Source organism: Brachyhypopomus gauderio, chromosome 16, assembly GCF_052324685.1.
Source record: "Brachyhypopomus gauderio isolate BG-103 chromosome 16, BGAUD_0.2, whole genome shotgun sequence".
Taxonomy (NCBI): Eukaryota; Metazoa; Chordata; class Actinopteri; order Gymnotiformes; family Hypopomidae; genus Brachyhypopomus; species Brachyhypopomus gauderio.
This window is the reverse complement of record NC_135226.1, coordinates 22,077,052-22,094,806: the sequence shown is the minus strand read 5'-3', so window position 1 is coordinate 22,094,806 and position 17,755 is coordinate 22,077,052. Positions and strand designations below refer to the sequence as shown.

The 17,755-nt window shown below is 40.8% G+C and overlaps 1 protein-coding gene and 1 long non-coding RNA gene across 2 annotated transcripts; one reads left to right on the top strand and one right to left on the bottom strand.

The window, feature by feature from the left end:
* Positions 1 to 1,533: 1,533 nt before the first annotated feature.
* pou2af2 (POU class 2 homeobox associating factor 2) lies at positions 1,534 to 11,722 on the top strand. Its single transcript, XM_076977164.1, has 5 exons — positions 1,534 to 1,686; positions 3,799 to 3,899; positions 9,394 to 9,433; positions 9,688 to 9,977; positions 10,371 to 11,722. Exons 1-5 carry the CDS (start codon positions 1,677 to 1,679, stop codon positions 10,764 to 10,766), a joined length of 837 nt encoding a protein of 278 aa, XP_076833279.1. The 5' UTR covers positions 1,534 to 1,676; the 3' UTR covers positions 10,767 to 11,722.
* A 2,589-nt stretch (positions 11,723 to 14,311) lies between these two features.
* On the bottom strand, positions 14,312 to 17,723 carry LOC143477302 (uncharacterized). The gene is made up of 3 exons (XR_013121540.1): positions 17,574 to 17,723; positions 17,176 to 17,334; positions 14,312 to 15,164 (listed from the first exon to the last, which is right to left on the bottom strand). It is a non-coding gene; the product is annotated as an uncharacterized LOC143477302 (long non-coding RNA).
* Between the last annotated feature and the right edge of the window lie 32 nt (positions 17,724 to 17,755).

The following is a 17,755-nucleotide window of genomic DNA, read 5'->3' as shown; positions in this document are numbered from 1 at the left end:
TTTCAAAACAAAAATGCTTGATGAAATTAGGAATTTCTCAATATATTCTTGTAAGCCACAGAGTGAACGCCTAGTGGTTTCACAAAGTACTGTCACTATTCATTTAATACGTTTTTGGAAACGAACGGGCAGAAGTGGAACCCCTTCCCACTTACATTAAAATAAATCTACGAATCCCCACTAGAGGTCACTATGGTACAATTTAATATCGCCTTCGTTTTCTTTTTACTGATCTATAAATCATTTACAGTAACGTCAGACAATTTGTCATGAACAACGACCCTGAAGGTATGAGTTTATCCTGACACAAGGAAAGGTAGAAACTGAAATTCAATCAGAATAGTTTATAGGTGCTGTAGTGATTGACGTGAATGAAATGCTGGAGTAAAACCTGATACTCTACTGCTTATTTGATCCAATTTAACTGCAAGGGTTGGCTATGATCCAGGCTGTAAAAGCTACACATGATGTGTGTATACACATACATACACACATCATGATAAACCAACATTTTATCATGTTGTGTGTATACACAATTGCTACAGTGATCAACACTGTAAATATCATACATTTATTTTAGGCTTGAATAAAACTGAGCTCAGTGTAATCAGTGTAAAATGTCATAATGAAATGTTAAACTCTAATGAGGTATTAGAATTTAATGCACATTGTTAATGCACATGCCAGTACAATCTGGGATTTACAAGATTACGAACCACTGGTCACAATCATATCCATACGAATAGTTTTTTCAAGCAATCTTTGCTCACAATAATCATATAAAGTGTTAGGTTGGTGTTGTGAGCACTGTCCCCCTTCCTCAAGTTTAAATGAAACCTGTGACATTGTTCAGATCTCAGAATAAACGTTACTGCAGATACCCAGATGTCAGATTAGCCTCGGGAACCTGACCATGTTGTAATGGTTTCATAGTCAACATACTGTGGCATTTTAATGTGAGTAATCTGTACTATGATACAATATAATATAATAAAGTCAGAGAAGAGCATTTCATTCCCACATTAGCAGAGCAGGCTGAATCCAGCCTGCGAAGGAATGAATCATCCCTGATCATTTAGCATTTCACTTTAGGACAAAAGCATGAATTAAGATTAAACGTAAAAAACTTTTCACCGAGTATACACTTTAAATACATTGTCTTTTAAAAAGATGGTTGAGTGTCACACCAGTCCAGGTTTGTTCTAAGTTTGGGGACTTCTGCAAAAGACAAAGACATTTAAAATCCTACATGCTAAGTGTTTTGGAGCCGTATACCATAATGAATTACTTGATAAATAAACAAAAACAGCAAAAACAACCAATGGATCCAAGAGCAGGTGAAGTTTGAGCATTGAGGTTCCTGGTCATTCACATTCTGTCCTCTAATCTAGAACATGGATGCAAATACTGAGAAAACCTCCCGGTAAACATTTGCATTTAAACAAATGGATGATGGTCACTTCAAAACTACCAGTAAACTCACTAAGTGTGGAAGAGCTCCTCGTAGGTATAGTAACATCTCATGACCTTCAGAGCTGATCTTACATGTAGTGACATCTATTGACTTTGGTACGATGCTTATATTGGGTTGGAGTTTGGGGTTAGACACCACCGCCTCTTTGGAATAGGGGACTGGTCCTCTCACCTGTCTCCGTCCAAACCTACACACCTGGAACATGGAAACTGGTAAGCTCAGGTCTTTAATACTCAACAACAGCTACTGACATGAGTGAGTTACAAGAATATTACTGCTATGATGCAAAACATGAGTTAGGGTGCATGTTAGGATGCTGTGTGAGGATGTTAGGATAATGTGCTATTGCAAGATGTTAGGATGTTAGGATAATGCGTTACTAAGATGTTAATGTAATGTTAAGGTGCTGTGTTAGGATGTTCTGATATTATATAGCTAAGTTATGTACAGCTAAACTGAACAACTGTGTGAGTCTGTCATTCCAACTTTTGAAGTTGTTTCCTGGACTATATGTTTTTGTATTATATTAACTTACTACTTTGAAGTCTTTGACGTTGCAAATTGCCCTAAAAGTAAATGCAGAAACAGAGCTTCACTTGTTCAATAATTTTACTGTAATGTGTTTGTCACTTTACAGAAATCTGTTTTTATAATTGCACGTTGCACAATTGAAACGGTCTTATTAAACATCTGAGGCATGTGGCACCCGTCAGCATGAGCCGTAGGTCATTCCTAAATCTTGGGTCTTTTACATAATGCTACTTTGCTTTTTGCATGCAATTTCCTGAATCAGGACATTTCAAATTGCAAATGCGACACTACGTGCTAACGAGGAATGTTATTTATACTGATTCATAAGGAGAGACACAATGTTAATTATTTATAGAAACATTTCAAAACAGGTTTTGCTACATAAACAGAGAAAATGAAAATGTTGTGAATCTTCTTAACAAATCTTCTAACTCTTTGATTGGTCCTCATCCCCTTAAATGGATTACACATGAATCGCATTTTGTGGTCATCAGGGATGGGTGCTCAATCCTAGTCCAGTCCTAGTCCTAGTCCTAGTCCCAGTCCCAGTCCTTAGTGCCTAGTGTCCAACCGCAGTCCTAGTGGGTGCTGGCAGACAGCATACATCAGTCACTGAGAGTGACAAATATCATTACCCCATGTACCTGGACCCAGAATGCCCTCTGGTCTCCTGAAAGGGCTTTAAATGCAAACTTGACTTTTCAAATGAAAGCACAGCCAGTACAGATCAGAAGATCAGAAGATCAGAAGAAGCACATCTCATCATAATGTTCTCTTCCAGGTGCTGCAGACTCATTCATCTTCTCCCATACAGCCAAATTAAATATTCAGCTGTAAAATGAAATCACTGGTTTCAATCGGTGGTCTGTGGCCCCTAGTGGTCGGTGACATGCTATCCAGTTTAACTACTGAAATTACTATAGTAACGCACACACACACACACACACACACACACACACACAACACACACACACACACACACACACAAATGCTATAGCTTAGTCTGAATGGTGGTTTCTGGGGCAGAACCAGTTGAAAACCCCTGAAATACATAACACTTCTGATCTGATGGAAATATAGACACATCACAGACTGGCAGTAGTGGCCTAAGCAAAGAGGCCTAGGTCCGTACCCCCCCCCCCCCCCCCCCCCCCCCCCCACCCTTCTCCCAATGAGTAACATGGGTTCAGTTTTAGAGGTGCTGATTCTCATCCCGCCTGTTTCGCTACCTCCACCTCAGTGACTCCTACCACACATGGGTGATGTGGCATTTAGTGAAATGTGTGTGACTGACGTTTAAGTGTGTGTGACTGACGTTTAAGTGTGTGTGACTGACGTTTAAGTGTGTGTGAATGACGTTTAAGTGTGTGTGAATGACGTGACTGGCGGTGGATCTATAGTAATGCAGCTGTGAGTGAATAATTTGGAGTTTGAAATGGCAAAAGAAACACAACAGACCATCCACGTCCTCCCAAAGCCACTGTAGACACTCCAACATGTTTGTCTTTAGCTCTCCACTCTGTCAACGTGAGTCAACGTGAAAAACTGAAACAGTCCTAATGCATCATTCAGTGAGACAACGTAACGAAAGACATTTGTATTACAATAGTACATTGATTAAGGACACGTTTATTACACACGGTACTGTTTGCGATTGTAAAGCTGCTTTATAACAACATGTGTTGTAAAAAGCGCTATATATATATATATATATATATAAATTAGACTTTGACTTTTACTCATAAAAGTCCTCCTGTAAAGTTATGATTAATAATCCTTTTTTCCCTCACTAGGTTACTCCAAACGCATTTACCAGGGGGTGAGAGTCAAGCACACGGTCAAAGACCTGCTGGCAGAGAAGAGGTCGCAGCAAACCAGCGTGCAACGTTTACCAGTGAGTAACACGTCCACGCGCCCCCTGACCCCCCCGATCCCCCCTGACCCCCCCGATCCCCCATGACCCCCCCGACCCCCCCTGACCCCCCCGATCCCCCACCCATGTAGTTCATTCCTTCACTCCTTCTTTCATGCATGCAAACATCCAGAAGCAGCCGGTGTAGCTATCTGCAGACATTTACGTGTGGGCTTTGTGCTGTATTTACCCATCAGCTTATGGTTTTATTCTAATGATTCGGGGCCTTTTGGGCTCTGATATATGACGTTTTTACAGCATCGTTCCTTTTCTCTTTCCCGTGTGTTGATGTAAAGCCCATCCGCAAATACCTAAACATACACGGTACGCAGCTGAAAGACTTCTGGCAATCACACAAAGATTCACAATGAAGCCGGTAACAATGGCTTCAATGGTTCTGGCCAGCGTCCCCAGGGCTGTGGGGGGAGGCAGCCGTTGGCTTCTGTGGTCAGCCAATGCAAAGTCAGTCTCTGGCACACCTGCCCAATGTGACTGTTCTCCTAGCAGACCACAGACAAGTCCCACATTGTTCCACCAGACAAGTCTGTATGAGGCCTGTAGACATCGTGCTTCACTAGCTGTGAGAGACTTTCATGGCTAAGTCCTTCACATTGTTGTACATGGATGTCTCTTCTGTTTGCATTGCCATCTTAACCCGGGGGGCATTCATGTAGTGTAAGAAAAGAAGGACAAAATACACATACAGAAAATAAACTGCGAATGGCAAATACATAATCCTGCATAGGCATGAATAAATATCTGCCCATTGATTTTGAATCTTAAGGTGAATCCGTGGAAACAAAAAGTAAAATATGATGTTACTTTTCAAATGTAGATTGTGAAAATTGTGTCAATATCTCCAATGGAAAAGACATTTTCGTATCTTTTGGATAATTTTTCAAACTTATTATTTTTATAATGTTTAGCTTTATTTAGTAACATAAAAACAATGTACAATAAATGTACAATAACCATACTAATCCATCTATGACAGGAAATCACTTATTTAAGCATGTAGATTCAGGTAGTCCATCAGTCTGCTCACAGAAACACAGCCGTGCCGTAGGTGAAACGCTGTTGTTAGGAACAACCTGAACCAGCAGTCACCACAGAAGCAGTTTCAGTAGCGTCTGTGTTTGCAGACTTACAGTGATTTGACCCAGACAGCAGGTGCATGAAGACAGAAGGATTCAGATCCAAGCACAAAACCAGGAAGATGATCGTTAGGCTTTCAACCTGTTTAACAGAAACAGCACAAAACCTCTAAACACTGCAGTCAACCAACATGGCCACACAGGATTCTTTCAGGATGTGTTAACTACAGTAAATAAGTAGAATATTGCATTACTTGTGTATCTTGATCTTGCATCGTTGGGTTTTCCTGCTCCTGAAACCAGAGGGTCACTGAAGACAAAGAGACAGAGAAGCATCTAAATGTTTTATGGGATTATAATAAAATGCATGTTTTAAGAAAATAGATAAATATAGAAGCAATAAACACTGCAGGAAAAGCTGGAAAGTGAAGCTGAAATCATAGCCTTTAATAACCTGGTATATGAATAAACATCCCACCTCTGAACAACAACACCAAACTCCCAGCACAGCTGGTCTGTTTGGGAAGACCATTTGCATGTCCATGTCTTCTTGATCAGTGTATTGTCTTATTGTTGAATATGTCCAGTGTCCTAAAGAGGGACCTACTTACTCAAGCAGAAGAGTGTTGCATGTGCATGTAGGCGTGGTGCTCAGGTCCTTTACCCATAATGCTTCCTCATGACTCTGTGCATTTCCAGACAACACTAGTTCAGAAACACACCAGTGCCCAGTGTGACGCCGACACTATTAGTGAAAACACACCAGTGCCCAGTGTGACGCCGACACTATTAGTGAAAACACACCAGTGCCCAGTGTGACGCCGACACTATTAGTGAAAACACACCAGTGCCCAGTGTGACGCCGACACTATTAGTGAAAACACACCAGTGCCCAGTGTGACGCCGACACTATTAGTGAAAACACACCAGTGCCCAGTGTGACGCCGACACTATTAGTGAAAAAACACCAGTGTGCTGAAGACATATGTGGAGGTGTTGGAGAGGGGAGATGTTGGAGAGTGTTGTGGAGGTGTTGGAGATGTGTGTGGAGATGTTGGAGAGGGTTGTGGAGGTGTTGGAGATGTGTGTGGAGGTGTTGGAGAGGGGAGGTGTTGGAGATGTGTGTGGAGGTGTTGGAGAGGGGAGATGTTGGAGAGGGTTGTGGAGGTGTTGGAGAGGGGAGATGTTGGAGAGGGTTGTGGAGGTGCTGGAGATGTGTGTGGAGGTGCTGAAGACATATGTGGAGGTGTTGGAGAGGGTTGTGGAGGTGCTGGAGATGTGTGTGGAGGTGCTGAAGACATATGTGGAGGTGTTGGAGAGGGTTGTGGAGATGTTGGAGAGGGGAGATGTTGGAGAGGGTTGTGGAGGTGTTGGAGAGGGGAGATGTTGGAGAGGGTTGTGGAGGTGCTGGAGAGGGGAGATGTTGGAGAGGGTTGTGGAGGTGCTGGAGATGTGTGTGGAGGTGCTGAAGACATATGTGGAGATGTTGGAGAGGGTTGTGGAGATGTTGGAGGTGGGAGGTCTGCACCCCAGTGAGACACTGCTGACCCTCCCTGCTGTTACTCCTAATTAGCTACACCCTCAGGTGTTGGGTGGAGTGACAGGTACCACCGTGTAATGAACACCTACTGAGCTTGTTTACATTCACGTGGGTGATTTTCTGTGATCCTGACTCCCACAGAGCCCCCACAGGGCTGGGCCGCCTTGAGCTGAAAAATGTCTTCATTTGTGAATTTGCACGGAGGATAAAGAGGCTGTCATGTGGTGTATGATGGGTGCAGCCCTGCTGCTGTAGGACGTGTCATACACTGCATCCCTGCATTAGTTAAGCTAACAGACTCAGAAGTTCTCTCCCCTCTGTGAACATCACTCTGAAGCACACAACCATTCTCCTGCCTCACGGGCATGTTCAGCTCATCCTTGTGCTTGAATACATTTTATCAGTTGTTATTTCAATTGACTGTAGTAATCTTAGAGTCTTTAGTGTTTGATGGAAATGACTATTCATTTTCTAATAACGCCCTTCCAGTGGCTTTACATTTTACGCGCTTGTCATGATAAAGAAAGATTCAAAATTCAGATGAGAAGCACCGCATTAGTGTGACGGTCCGCCCGACTCCTTCCTCGCGCTGGCGTCCGTGTCCACGCGTGCCCACGTCTGTGTGTGTTCGTCTGTGTGTATCACCTGTCTCTCGTCCGTTATTTATTACACTCAACTCTCGTTATCATCAGTGTTCAGTCCCTTACGTCTTACTTACCGTAGTGTCGTTAATGAAAGTTACATGTGTAAAAGACGCTCTCTGCTCGGCATCCTGTGTCCTCACGCCGTTACAATCGTCTAAAGGGCAAAGCTCCTACCTTTAGCTGCAACTACACAATGTACAGTCAATCATATAAACAGATTATAAACGGCGTACTGAATTATAAAAGCAGAGCCAGATGTGTAGGGCAGGGCAGGATCTCTGTCGATACTGAATAAGAATCTAATCAAAATCAGTTTTGCCGATATAAAAAATTCATCGCAATTCTGTTTTTAAACCACACCTGTTCACACCTGTTCACACCTGTGTGTAAACCACACTGAACTGTGGAGGTATTTGGTTACAGAGCTCTCACTAATTTACCACAAACTCTTCATCATTAAGACTTCATGAAGATTCTTCATCATTTAATGTCCTGCATTTTTTGCTTTTCACAAATCAATTCAATTAAAAATTAAAGATAAAATCAGATAATACATTAGAATATGTTTTCAAAAAGGAATAATTGTATACAAAATGCATCCAATCACTTCAACTAAAAACATTTGAATCTAATGTTTAATGTCGAAAAGTTTTGCAAATCTTTGTGAAGCTTGTAGGCAGCTAGAGAACGAATGTTCCATGGATCCTGATTCTTAGTTCGTTGACATGATAAAAGTTTATTCGGCCACACATGCAACACTTGTAAACAATGGGAAAACTCCAGTAAGAAAGGAGATGAGTGTTTGCAGTGTAGTCAGGGGGATGTAGGCAGGATAGCAGCTCCATGCAGGACAGCAGGTCCGTACAGGACAGCAGGTCCATGCAGGACAGCAGGTCCATACAGGACAGCAGCTCCATGCAGGACAGCAGGTCTGTGCAGGACAGCAGCTCCATGCAGGACAGCAGGTCCATGCAGGACAGCAGGTCTGTGCAGGACAGCAGGTCCGTACAGGACAGAAGCTCCATGCAGGACAGCAGGTCTGTGCAGGACAGCAGCTCCATGCAGGACAGCAGGTCCATGCAGGACAGCAGGTCTGTGCAGGACAGCAGGTCCGTACAGGACAGCAGGTCCGTACAGGACAGCAGCTCCATGCAGGACAGCAGGTCCATGCAGGACAGCAGGTCCATGCAGGACAGCAGGTCCGTGTCCGTGCAGGACAGCAGGTCCGTGCAGGACAGCAGCTCCATGCAGGACAGCAGCTCCATGCAGGACAGCAGGTCCTCTGAGGCCTCATCATCCTCCTCGTGCTCTGCTGGTTTTTCTGGGGTTCATGATCTTTCTCATCTCTGAGCACACGATCTCCAGCGGTCCTGTTTCCCTGTCCTGCCTCCAGAGATGCACTCAGCCAGAAACAGAGACTTATGGGGAAGTCTTAGGATGAACAAATGACATTCAAATTCAGGCCTCAGAATTAGCTTACCTTCCAGTCCGTGTTCCACTCTTTCATGTTTGTGATATGCAAATGAGTAAGAAGTGTCCTCTGTTCTCTCTGGAGGCGACAAGCACTTTGTTGACATCATTTCCTTTATGGGCTGTTGCCTGTTAAATTTAAGTCATGCTTGTGACACTTCACAATTTACAAACTTCAGATTGTTTCTCTCCATTTGTAAGAGTCTTTGCTGCCAGTTGAACACATTTTATTAGACACACTCCCAATGCTGTGCAGCATAAAACCAGTAAAACCAGTTATACATTGGGAGCTCATTACTGGTGCTGAGTTCCAGTAATGGTCATTTCTTTAAGTCAAAGTCAAAGTGAACTTTATTGTCATTCAGACTTTACAACAGAGTGCATAGCTGATCGAGATTGTGTTTCTCCAAACTCCAATGTGCATGTGTACAATGTGTATATACACACACACACACACACACACACACACACACACACACACACACACACACACACACATATATATATGTATATATATATATATATATATATATATATATATATATATATATATATATATATATATAAAGATTCGTATCAGATTACAAAGAACATTCAACCAGTAATTACAGACAAAGTACCAACCACAGATACAATTACTGATTGTTTATAAGAGGTTAAAAGAATGAGGCGGTGTGGTCAGACCACATCTCTGTCACACCCTGACTTCTCTATTCCTTCATCTTCAGGGGGTCTCAGCTCCTCAAAGCACATTCGTCCAAATGACAGGTGAGACCTGATCTCCTAACAAGCCTATTAACCCCCCGTGGACACACGGTGATTACAGTATAGATAAATAATACAGTGGGCTTTTATGGACAAATTAGAGGCTATAGCTACTTGCTGTGACAGGCATTTATGGAAAAACACATTACTTTTACTACTGTTGATTTAGCCACAACGATACAATTATTTTTCATTTCAAAGGTGCACATAATGTAAAAGCTAGATTAGCGATAATCCAGGAGGAATGTTTTACTCAGGTTCCCATGTGCTGCCTGGATACTACAGCGTGAGGAAGCAGCTCATTTCTGAAGGAGATTTCTGCCCTCCCAGCAAACAGCTCCCAACCGACGGGCATCCGTCACGGCTGGTGTCGTGTGACCCAGTGCCCGTGTCTGGCTACCAGTCCCTCATGGATGGATACTACTCTGAGTCCTTCAGTGACTACCGCACTCCCACCCTGCCGGGTGGAGGAAGCACCATCTTTTCATCCTCCACCTTGTCCACCTTGCTGCCCTCTTTCCCCGGAGACACCTCCAACTTTGTGCTGGTAAAGTCCTTTACAACAATGTGCGCATTAAGACAATGATTGTGTCAGGAATTTCCAATTTGCATGAAAAACAAACCCATTCTCCTCTTTACTATATTCGCTTTATATGATATCACTGTTCAGTTTTATAATAATAATTTCAAAAATCTGGTCTTTTGTTTTCTTTATTTGTAACTGAGGAGTGATTAAAAACTAGTTTTCTTTTTCCATTTAACCTGCATTCGTTTTGTTCCACCAGACAAACGTCAACAGCACTCTGTCAGTGTTCTTATTTCTCCTTACAAAGAGATAATCAACCCGTTATTACCAGCTAAATGGCCACTTTCTTCTCTGATAAGATCCTCCACCTGCTCCTCTGGCCAGAAGTCTGAGTCTTGTTTGTGTGTCCTGCAGAGGGATTACTGGGAGACGACTGCCACAGACGCAGTGGAAGGCTTGTGCACAGACACCATGGTCCCCACAGTTACGAGCTCACTGGCTGGAACAGAACCATCCAGCCCAGACCAGTACCGGATCTCCTCCAGGGGATTGGCTGTTCCCTGCTCTCAGTTCTACCCACTGCACCCACTGGATGACGGGCACTACTCATCTCCCATCCAGCCTGCGCCCGCTGGCGTCACGTACCCCGTGTACATGCCGCTCTCCACCGAGCCCTCAGCAAAAGCACCGGCTCCGTCTTCCACCGAGTCCGAGAACGTGCTGCCTCTCCTGAATGACATACTCCTGTGGACCAAGGAGGATGCAGTCGGTGGGCCCTGGTCCCAGTACGACATGAGGAGAGCTTTCTGATGTTTTTACAACAATCAGCTCTGGACACGTCTGATCAGACAGATGCAGCTAGAGCCCTTATGTCTAGCAGACATAATACACACATCACACCCTCAGCAGCTGATTCAGTACAAACTCCTCTGTTCTAACTCTGGTATACTCCTAACTTTGTTCTAACTCTGGTATACTCCTAACTCTGTTCTAACTCTGGTATACTCCTAACTCTGTTCTAACTCTGGTATACTCCTGCCTGTCCTTTTGCACCTGCTCATTTATACTGTGCGTCTCGCACCATTCGGGCTGCTGGCTCTAACCTTTTACCCGTCACACAGACTCCACTCACGACCCTGGACTGCAGTGTTGATACTCATCATCTCTGGAACCATCTCCACACACACACACACACACAAACACACACACACACACACACACACACACACACACACACACACACACACACACACACACACACACACCCACACACACACACACACACACTCTTCTCTCTCCACACACACACTCTTCTCTCCACACACACACTCTTCTCTCCACACACACACACACTCTTCTCTCCACACACACACTCTTTTCTCTCCACACACACACACTCTTCTCTCCACACACACACTCTTCTCTCCACACACACACACACTCTTCTCTCCACACACACACACTCTTCTCTCCACACACACACTCTTCTCTCCACACACACACACACTCTTCTCTCCACACACACACTCTTCTCTCCGCACACACACTCTTCTCCCACACACACACTCTTCTCTCCACACACACACTCTTCTCTCCATGCTCTCTCTTCTTTGTCCTAGTTTTTCCTCCTTCAATTATCAAGTGTCTGAGTTTATGAAAAGTGCTATAGAAACTTTATTTATTGTTACTACTTATGCTGTCCTTCTTGGCCAAGATCTAATACAGGAGTAGAAGACATTCCATTTGGACATTTTTAGCTTCCCCTGCAAAATTAAATTTATATTTTATAGCCTAATGATATATTGCGGTTATATTATCAAGCTTATTGGATTGTTCTTTGCAATCTCATGTAGTTTTTCTTTTTTTTTTAAAGAAATTATTAAATATATTGATGTGTAAATGTATCTGTGGTTTTACAGTTTTTGACGACTGCTAACGTGCGTTTGTCCACAGTGAACACAACATCAGTTTTCAGTGGCTATACTATTAGTTCAATTCATGTTGTTATGGCACAAAATGCAGTCATTTTACATGTTTTTATAATGCATAAATTTTCTATACACACAGGGTTATCCAGTAACAAAATTCTGGATCATTTTTGCCTTATTTACAATTGCTTGCACACAGCATGTCAAAAATGAAAACCTAAGGTTCAAAACCTTAAATATCGTATAAAATGCAAAGTTCTGCAAAAACAAAGGCAGCTGAAAAGCTATTACTGTAATACATATTTTTTGCACATATAGATCAATGAAATAAAATGACGTACAGTAATGTACCGGGTCAGAGAGGAGCAAATATAACAATTTGTCCTGCAATCTCAAGTGCTGGTTTGGTCCTTCACAAATGCCAGATTGGTCCCTATAACAGTGACCTCCTTCTATAGTTTTTGAATGAATTCTACCAACAACTGGTTCCAGAAGCAGAAAGGGAACAGGTGGGAGGAAACACGAGGACATTTGTGATGGGACAATGTAGCAGTAAAAATAACAGTAATATATAACCTTTACTGCAAAACTGTTACTGACTCCTTTTTTGTCTAATCTACATTCCATATAGTACCTAACAGTAAATATCACTCATTGTGTAGACAGTATGTTGCCAAAAATGCACACATTTGAAAAAAAAGTCCAAATGAAGCGGATTACAGTAAAAATGAACTGACTAAGAAAACAACAGATGTTACTGTTAAATGTCTGTTGTTTGCTGGGAGAGGGTAAAATATTACATGTAATACTGTTTCTGTATTGCCATCAAATGATAGTTTTTTTACAGTGGTTGTACAGTGATTGACTATGTTCATCTCGAAAAAAGAATATGTGCTAGTGTTTGAAAGAATGATTGGATACTGAACCAGGTTTGCTGTGTTTTAACAAAGTTGTTTGCATTGTGAAATGCAGAGTTGTTATTTAGTTAAGAAAATGCGCTTTTGAACACGATATTAACTATTTGGCTATTTGTGTGAGGTCAATGTGTTGCTGTGTTTAGAGTTTTGACAATGTATCGCAAGTATTGGGAAACGCACGTTAGCAGTCGTCAAAAACTGTAAATGCCTCTGTACAGTGCTGGATCGAAGGTGAAATGAGGTTAATTCTAGACAATTAAACCATCTCTCCAATGAAACAGCTCTCAATTTCAGTATGAAATCAGAACATTTCTTATTTGCACCTAAGTTTGCACGTATGTTAAATGTAACAAGGTTTTACTTAAAGCCAAAATATTTCCTAGCCTGGTTACCTGGTTGAAACTGAGTAGCACTATATTTTATAGCGCATTTGCACGGTAAGTAAAGTAGGCTGTTTTTTGGCCACTTTACCGGTAAGTCGCTGTTACTCGATGTTGGTCTGCAGGTCCCCTTTAAAACGCGCGGTGGCGTCATTATGTTAAACACAGTCACCGCAAAAAAAGCTCCGAGATACTGCAAGAACAGTGGAAAACGCATAAACGTATATGCTTATTTGGTAATGAGAGGTCTGACTTGTCATTTTTGTTTCCGGGGAAGTACCAACACGATAAATGCTTTAGGCCTTAGAACACAAGCATCCTGAGTCAATCAAGTCAAAGTAACATGAAATAAAACTGATCTTCAAATGACATTTACTTATTTTCTATTGATTCAAAACAACACACGGATTTCACATAAAATTAACTGAGATTAGAGCCCTGCATAGTGCCTATATTACTTTATTATATATAAGGCGCGCACACACACACGTAGGCCTATATGTATATTATATATATATATGTGTGTGTATGTGCCTTATGTATATATATATATATATATATATATATATATATATATATATATATATATATATATATATATATATATATATATATATATATATATGTGCCTTACGTGTGCTATATATATATATATATATATATATATATATATATATATATATATATATATATATATATATATATATATATATATGTATATATATGTGTGTGCCTTACGTGTGCCTTATATATAAGGCATATATAAGGGCCATACGGCCCATACACACACACACACACACACACACACATACATATATATATATATATATATATATATATATATATATATATATATATATATATATATATATATATATATATATATATATATATATATATATATATACACACACATACACGTGCCTTACTTATTACGTTATATGTGTATGTAGCCTGCAGTAAGGGTTTTAGGTAAAATAATAAATGTTAATTTTCCTTTCAATAGGAAAAATTACAATGAACCGTATGCAAACTTAATTAGATATAAAATGGCTCTCGTGTGTCGCGTAAAATGTTTTTACCATTCACTCATGTTTTGGGAGGTCAATATCAAGATTAAAACGCAGATCTGGTCAGCCGAATAATAAGGATCAATTTTACTAAATATTACAACAAGAGTACAATTTGTTTGAATATGATACATAAGGTTAGTAATGGTTATTGTGAAATAGTGCTCGACTAGTGCCTGGCCTGCTCTAAGCGACGTGTACAGTATTTGAGCACAAGCGCTCTGATGGCAAACATGGCTGCTACCATATGCCACGCCCACCATTCCTATATTACTGAAAAAGAGTTAAAAACCAGGCCAAATTATATTATATTCACGTTTTTTACATGGTTTTCAATTGCACAGTATATTCTTGATATAATATGTTACGTGGAATTTCATTTTACACTCCTTCTTTGTTGAGAAGTGGAAAGAGAGCTTCACAGGAATGATCCTGCCACCAATGTCAAAAGGATGATAAAATGTTAAAAATATATTTTTGTTTTTGGTCAAAGTATGAAATGGCATGATATTCTATTAAAAGAGATGTTAATATATGCACTACAATAGCGAAATTCACTAAGAAATAAGTATTTTAGCGAAGTCTTTGAATATTCAAATTGAAAGTATCGCGCAATCAAATCATTGTCAAATCATTGAGTTCTTGGGGATTTAAATAGTAGGGATGAGGGCATAAAAACCCAAACTAATACATCCCTAGGTATATTACTATATAATTGTATATGGTGAGAGTGTTGTGAGAGTTCTTTATTGAGACTTTGTGATACTTTTATGAATAATTCGTTCTTGCCCATACAACAGAGCCAAGAACAGATATTAGGTGTTTCATTGTGGTTCTTTTTCCTCTTCAAGCCAATATGTCCGGTGAGTGAATATTCTTTTCCTTTTTCAGATTTGTTCTCGCCTTGAGTGACCTGAAAAACATAGAAAATAGATATTGATTATAAACGATGATATATCAGGAACGATTTATCAGTTGGCTAAGCGTGTAGCCTGCCTCTGGGTGCTTCAGAAACAGACACATCCATTTTCGAGAGCTAACGTTCAAACTTAGAAAAGTATTTTTGTACGTTTTAAGGAGAACTGATACTGCGTGTAGGATAATGACAATTGGGCTGTGGGGATCAGCATATTCAGTTAAAAAATCGTTTGTTTTAAATACATTTGTAAGCCCACAACACGTTGCCTTAATTTACTTGTGCACTTCTGACTAAAAGTGTCAGTTCTTAGTCTGATATAATTGGGTCGGGGTGTTCGTTTATTAAAAATGATTATCTGAATATGCGCCAGTCTTCTGATCGCAGGTTAATCAGAACATTTTCAACTTAAGTCAAAGGTTTTGTGGTCTCAGTGAGTCTTATGAACAGTTCTGATACATCTGAGTGTTGAGCGACCCGTCCACACGCAGCTGTCGCAATCTCGTCCACATCAGTGCCAACTCGCCACTCCTGGAACCGCTACACCTCAGCTGCTTCTATAACCTCCACCATTGCGTGGCGTTGTTTTAGTAATACACATTTTCCTTTTTTTCAGTCGTGCGGATTTTTATATATCATTTCAACTATCAAGAAACCGCCCACGAGTTCAATCTCGACTGCACAAACGAGTTAAAATACAAGACGTATTTGGACCGCATTAACGTCGTAGGTGTAACAGGTTCTGTGTGGGTTTTTTAAGCACCTACAGCACATTTCGATCGTGTGCAGTATTTACAGAGATTTTAGTCGTCCTGGGTGAATTTTCTCCATAGATATGTTACATTTTTTCACGTTTAACCAAAGGAAACCGGTATACTGTTTTATTAACCGGGCAAGAATAAACTGGTTTAGTTTTGCCCCGCGTGCTGACGCCGACTTTGGCAACACGACCGAACCGGCACACTAGAAGTTTCACGGATTTCACACTTTTCAGCCTATTTCAGATGCATTTACATTGCGCGCCAAAGTGTTTTATGGGCTACTTACTTTCGTGTTTTGATGAGATTTTTACAGATATTGGTTCCGATTTCTGCAGCGATCCATTTTTACAGGAATGTGATGTTGCCGTTTCCTGGGTTACGAGCAGCGCGACCCTAAACGCGCGTGTACGCGTTAAGACCTCCGCGCGTTCGAGTAGATTATTATTATTATCCGATCTTAAATGCAACTTACTTATCTTACATTGCAGACTAGGAGCAGCGAGCTATTCTGCATAGTAATTCGGTGTAGAAGCGCTTTGTACCTAACAGACAATAAGAAGTCCCTGCATTTCTCCGTCCTGTTGTAATGCGAAACGCTCGCTGGCGGCTACACAGGAAACTGGTTTCTGCATGAATACGACACTGAGCAGCACTTTCGCAACAAAGTATTGTTTAGCACCTTTTTGTCTTTAACACACAATATCGTTTTTGTTGTAATGTCACGAGAGCAAAACGTCGAATCCAAAATGTAAAAATTCGATAAAACATACATTAATTAAATCATTAACAATTTAACAAATAAATAATCATTCATGTCTTTAATAAATATTGCAATTATGTGTACATTTACCCCCTAGACAAACCTAAAGTGTACCAGGGAGTTCGGGTGAAGACTACTGTAAAAGAATTACTCCAGAAACGCAGAGCGCTTCAGGCCGCGGAATCAAGAGTAAGACAGTTTTATTATTTTATTCCCGCACGGTCACATTTCTAACTCCTCATGCACATTACACACAGACATAAACGGACAGTTTATAGCTTCACATAATTATAACAATGAGTAAGAGTGCCACGCCCCATTCGGGGGGGGCAGGCCCATGAATGAATGAGCTTAACTGACATTTACTTATAAGTGTTATAGGCATTATCAGTGTTAAAAGTCAGACCACTAATAACTCTCCCTCTCTCTCTCTCTCTCTCTCTCTCTCTCTCTCTCTCTCTCTCTCTCTCTCTCTCTCTCCACTCACCTATTCCCTCTCATCTTATTGACGGTTCTTGTCCATAAAGAAGTCTCAGGCCACAGTGTCCCCTCATGATGTCTGTCCTCCTGTCCCGTTGTCTGGTAGGTTTATCAACGAATTCACTTCCCGAGAGTAGAAGATCTTTGCAGCCCATCAGCCCAACGTCTTTGTATAAAATAAAACATTACAAAACAAAACATTAACGCTCGTATGAGCTTAATATTGTTACACAGACATTTTCTATAACTTTTGCTAAAAGAAAATACATTTTTAAAGAACAATTTCCACGGATATTGGAATTACGTAAATTACGTAAATATAATTGATAAATAGCTACTCCTGATCAAAAACTCTTATAAATAGAGCTGAGTACCATTCAAAGCAAAATGTGATTACACACTTACTAAACCCAAAATGAAATTAATTTCATCAGTCACGCAGAACAGTATTACACCTCAGTTTAAAAAAGGATACCAAACACTATACAAAGTTCCTTAAAATCTGTATGGACTCCTTTTATAAACTTCTATTCAAATGTGATTTAGCTGTTGGCTGTTGGACTCGTGACATCATCTCAAGTCTTTAC

What these genes read in the sequence shown, in the direction of transcription:
- pou2af2 (XM_076977164.1), top strand. An exon ending in CCAGCGTGCAACGTTTACCA is followed by an intron (nt 3,900 to 9,393) that starts GTGAGTAACACG and finishes CTTCATCTTCAG; the next exon opens with GGGGTCTCAGCTCCTCAAAG. An exon ending in CACATTCGTCCAAATGACAG is followed by an intron (nt 9,434 to 9,687) that starts GTGAGACCTGAT and finishes TGTTTTACTCAG; the next exon opens with GTTCCCATGTGCTGCCTGGA.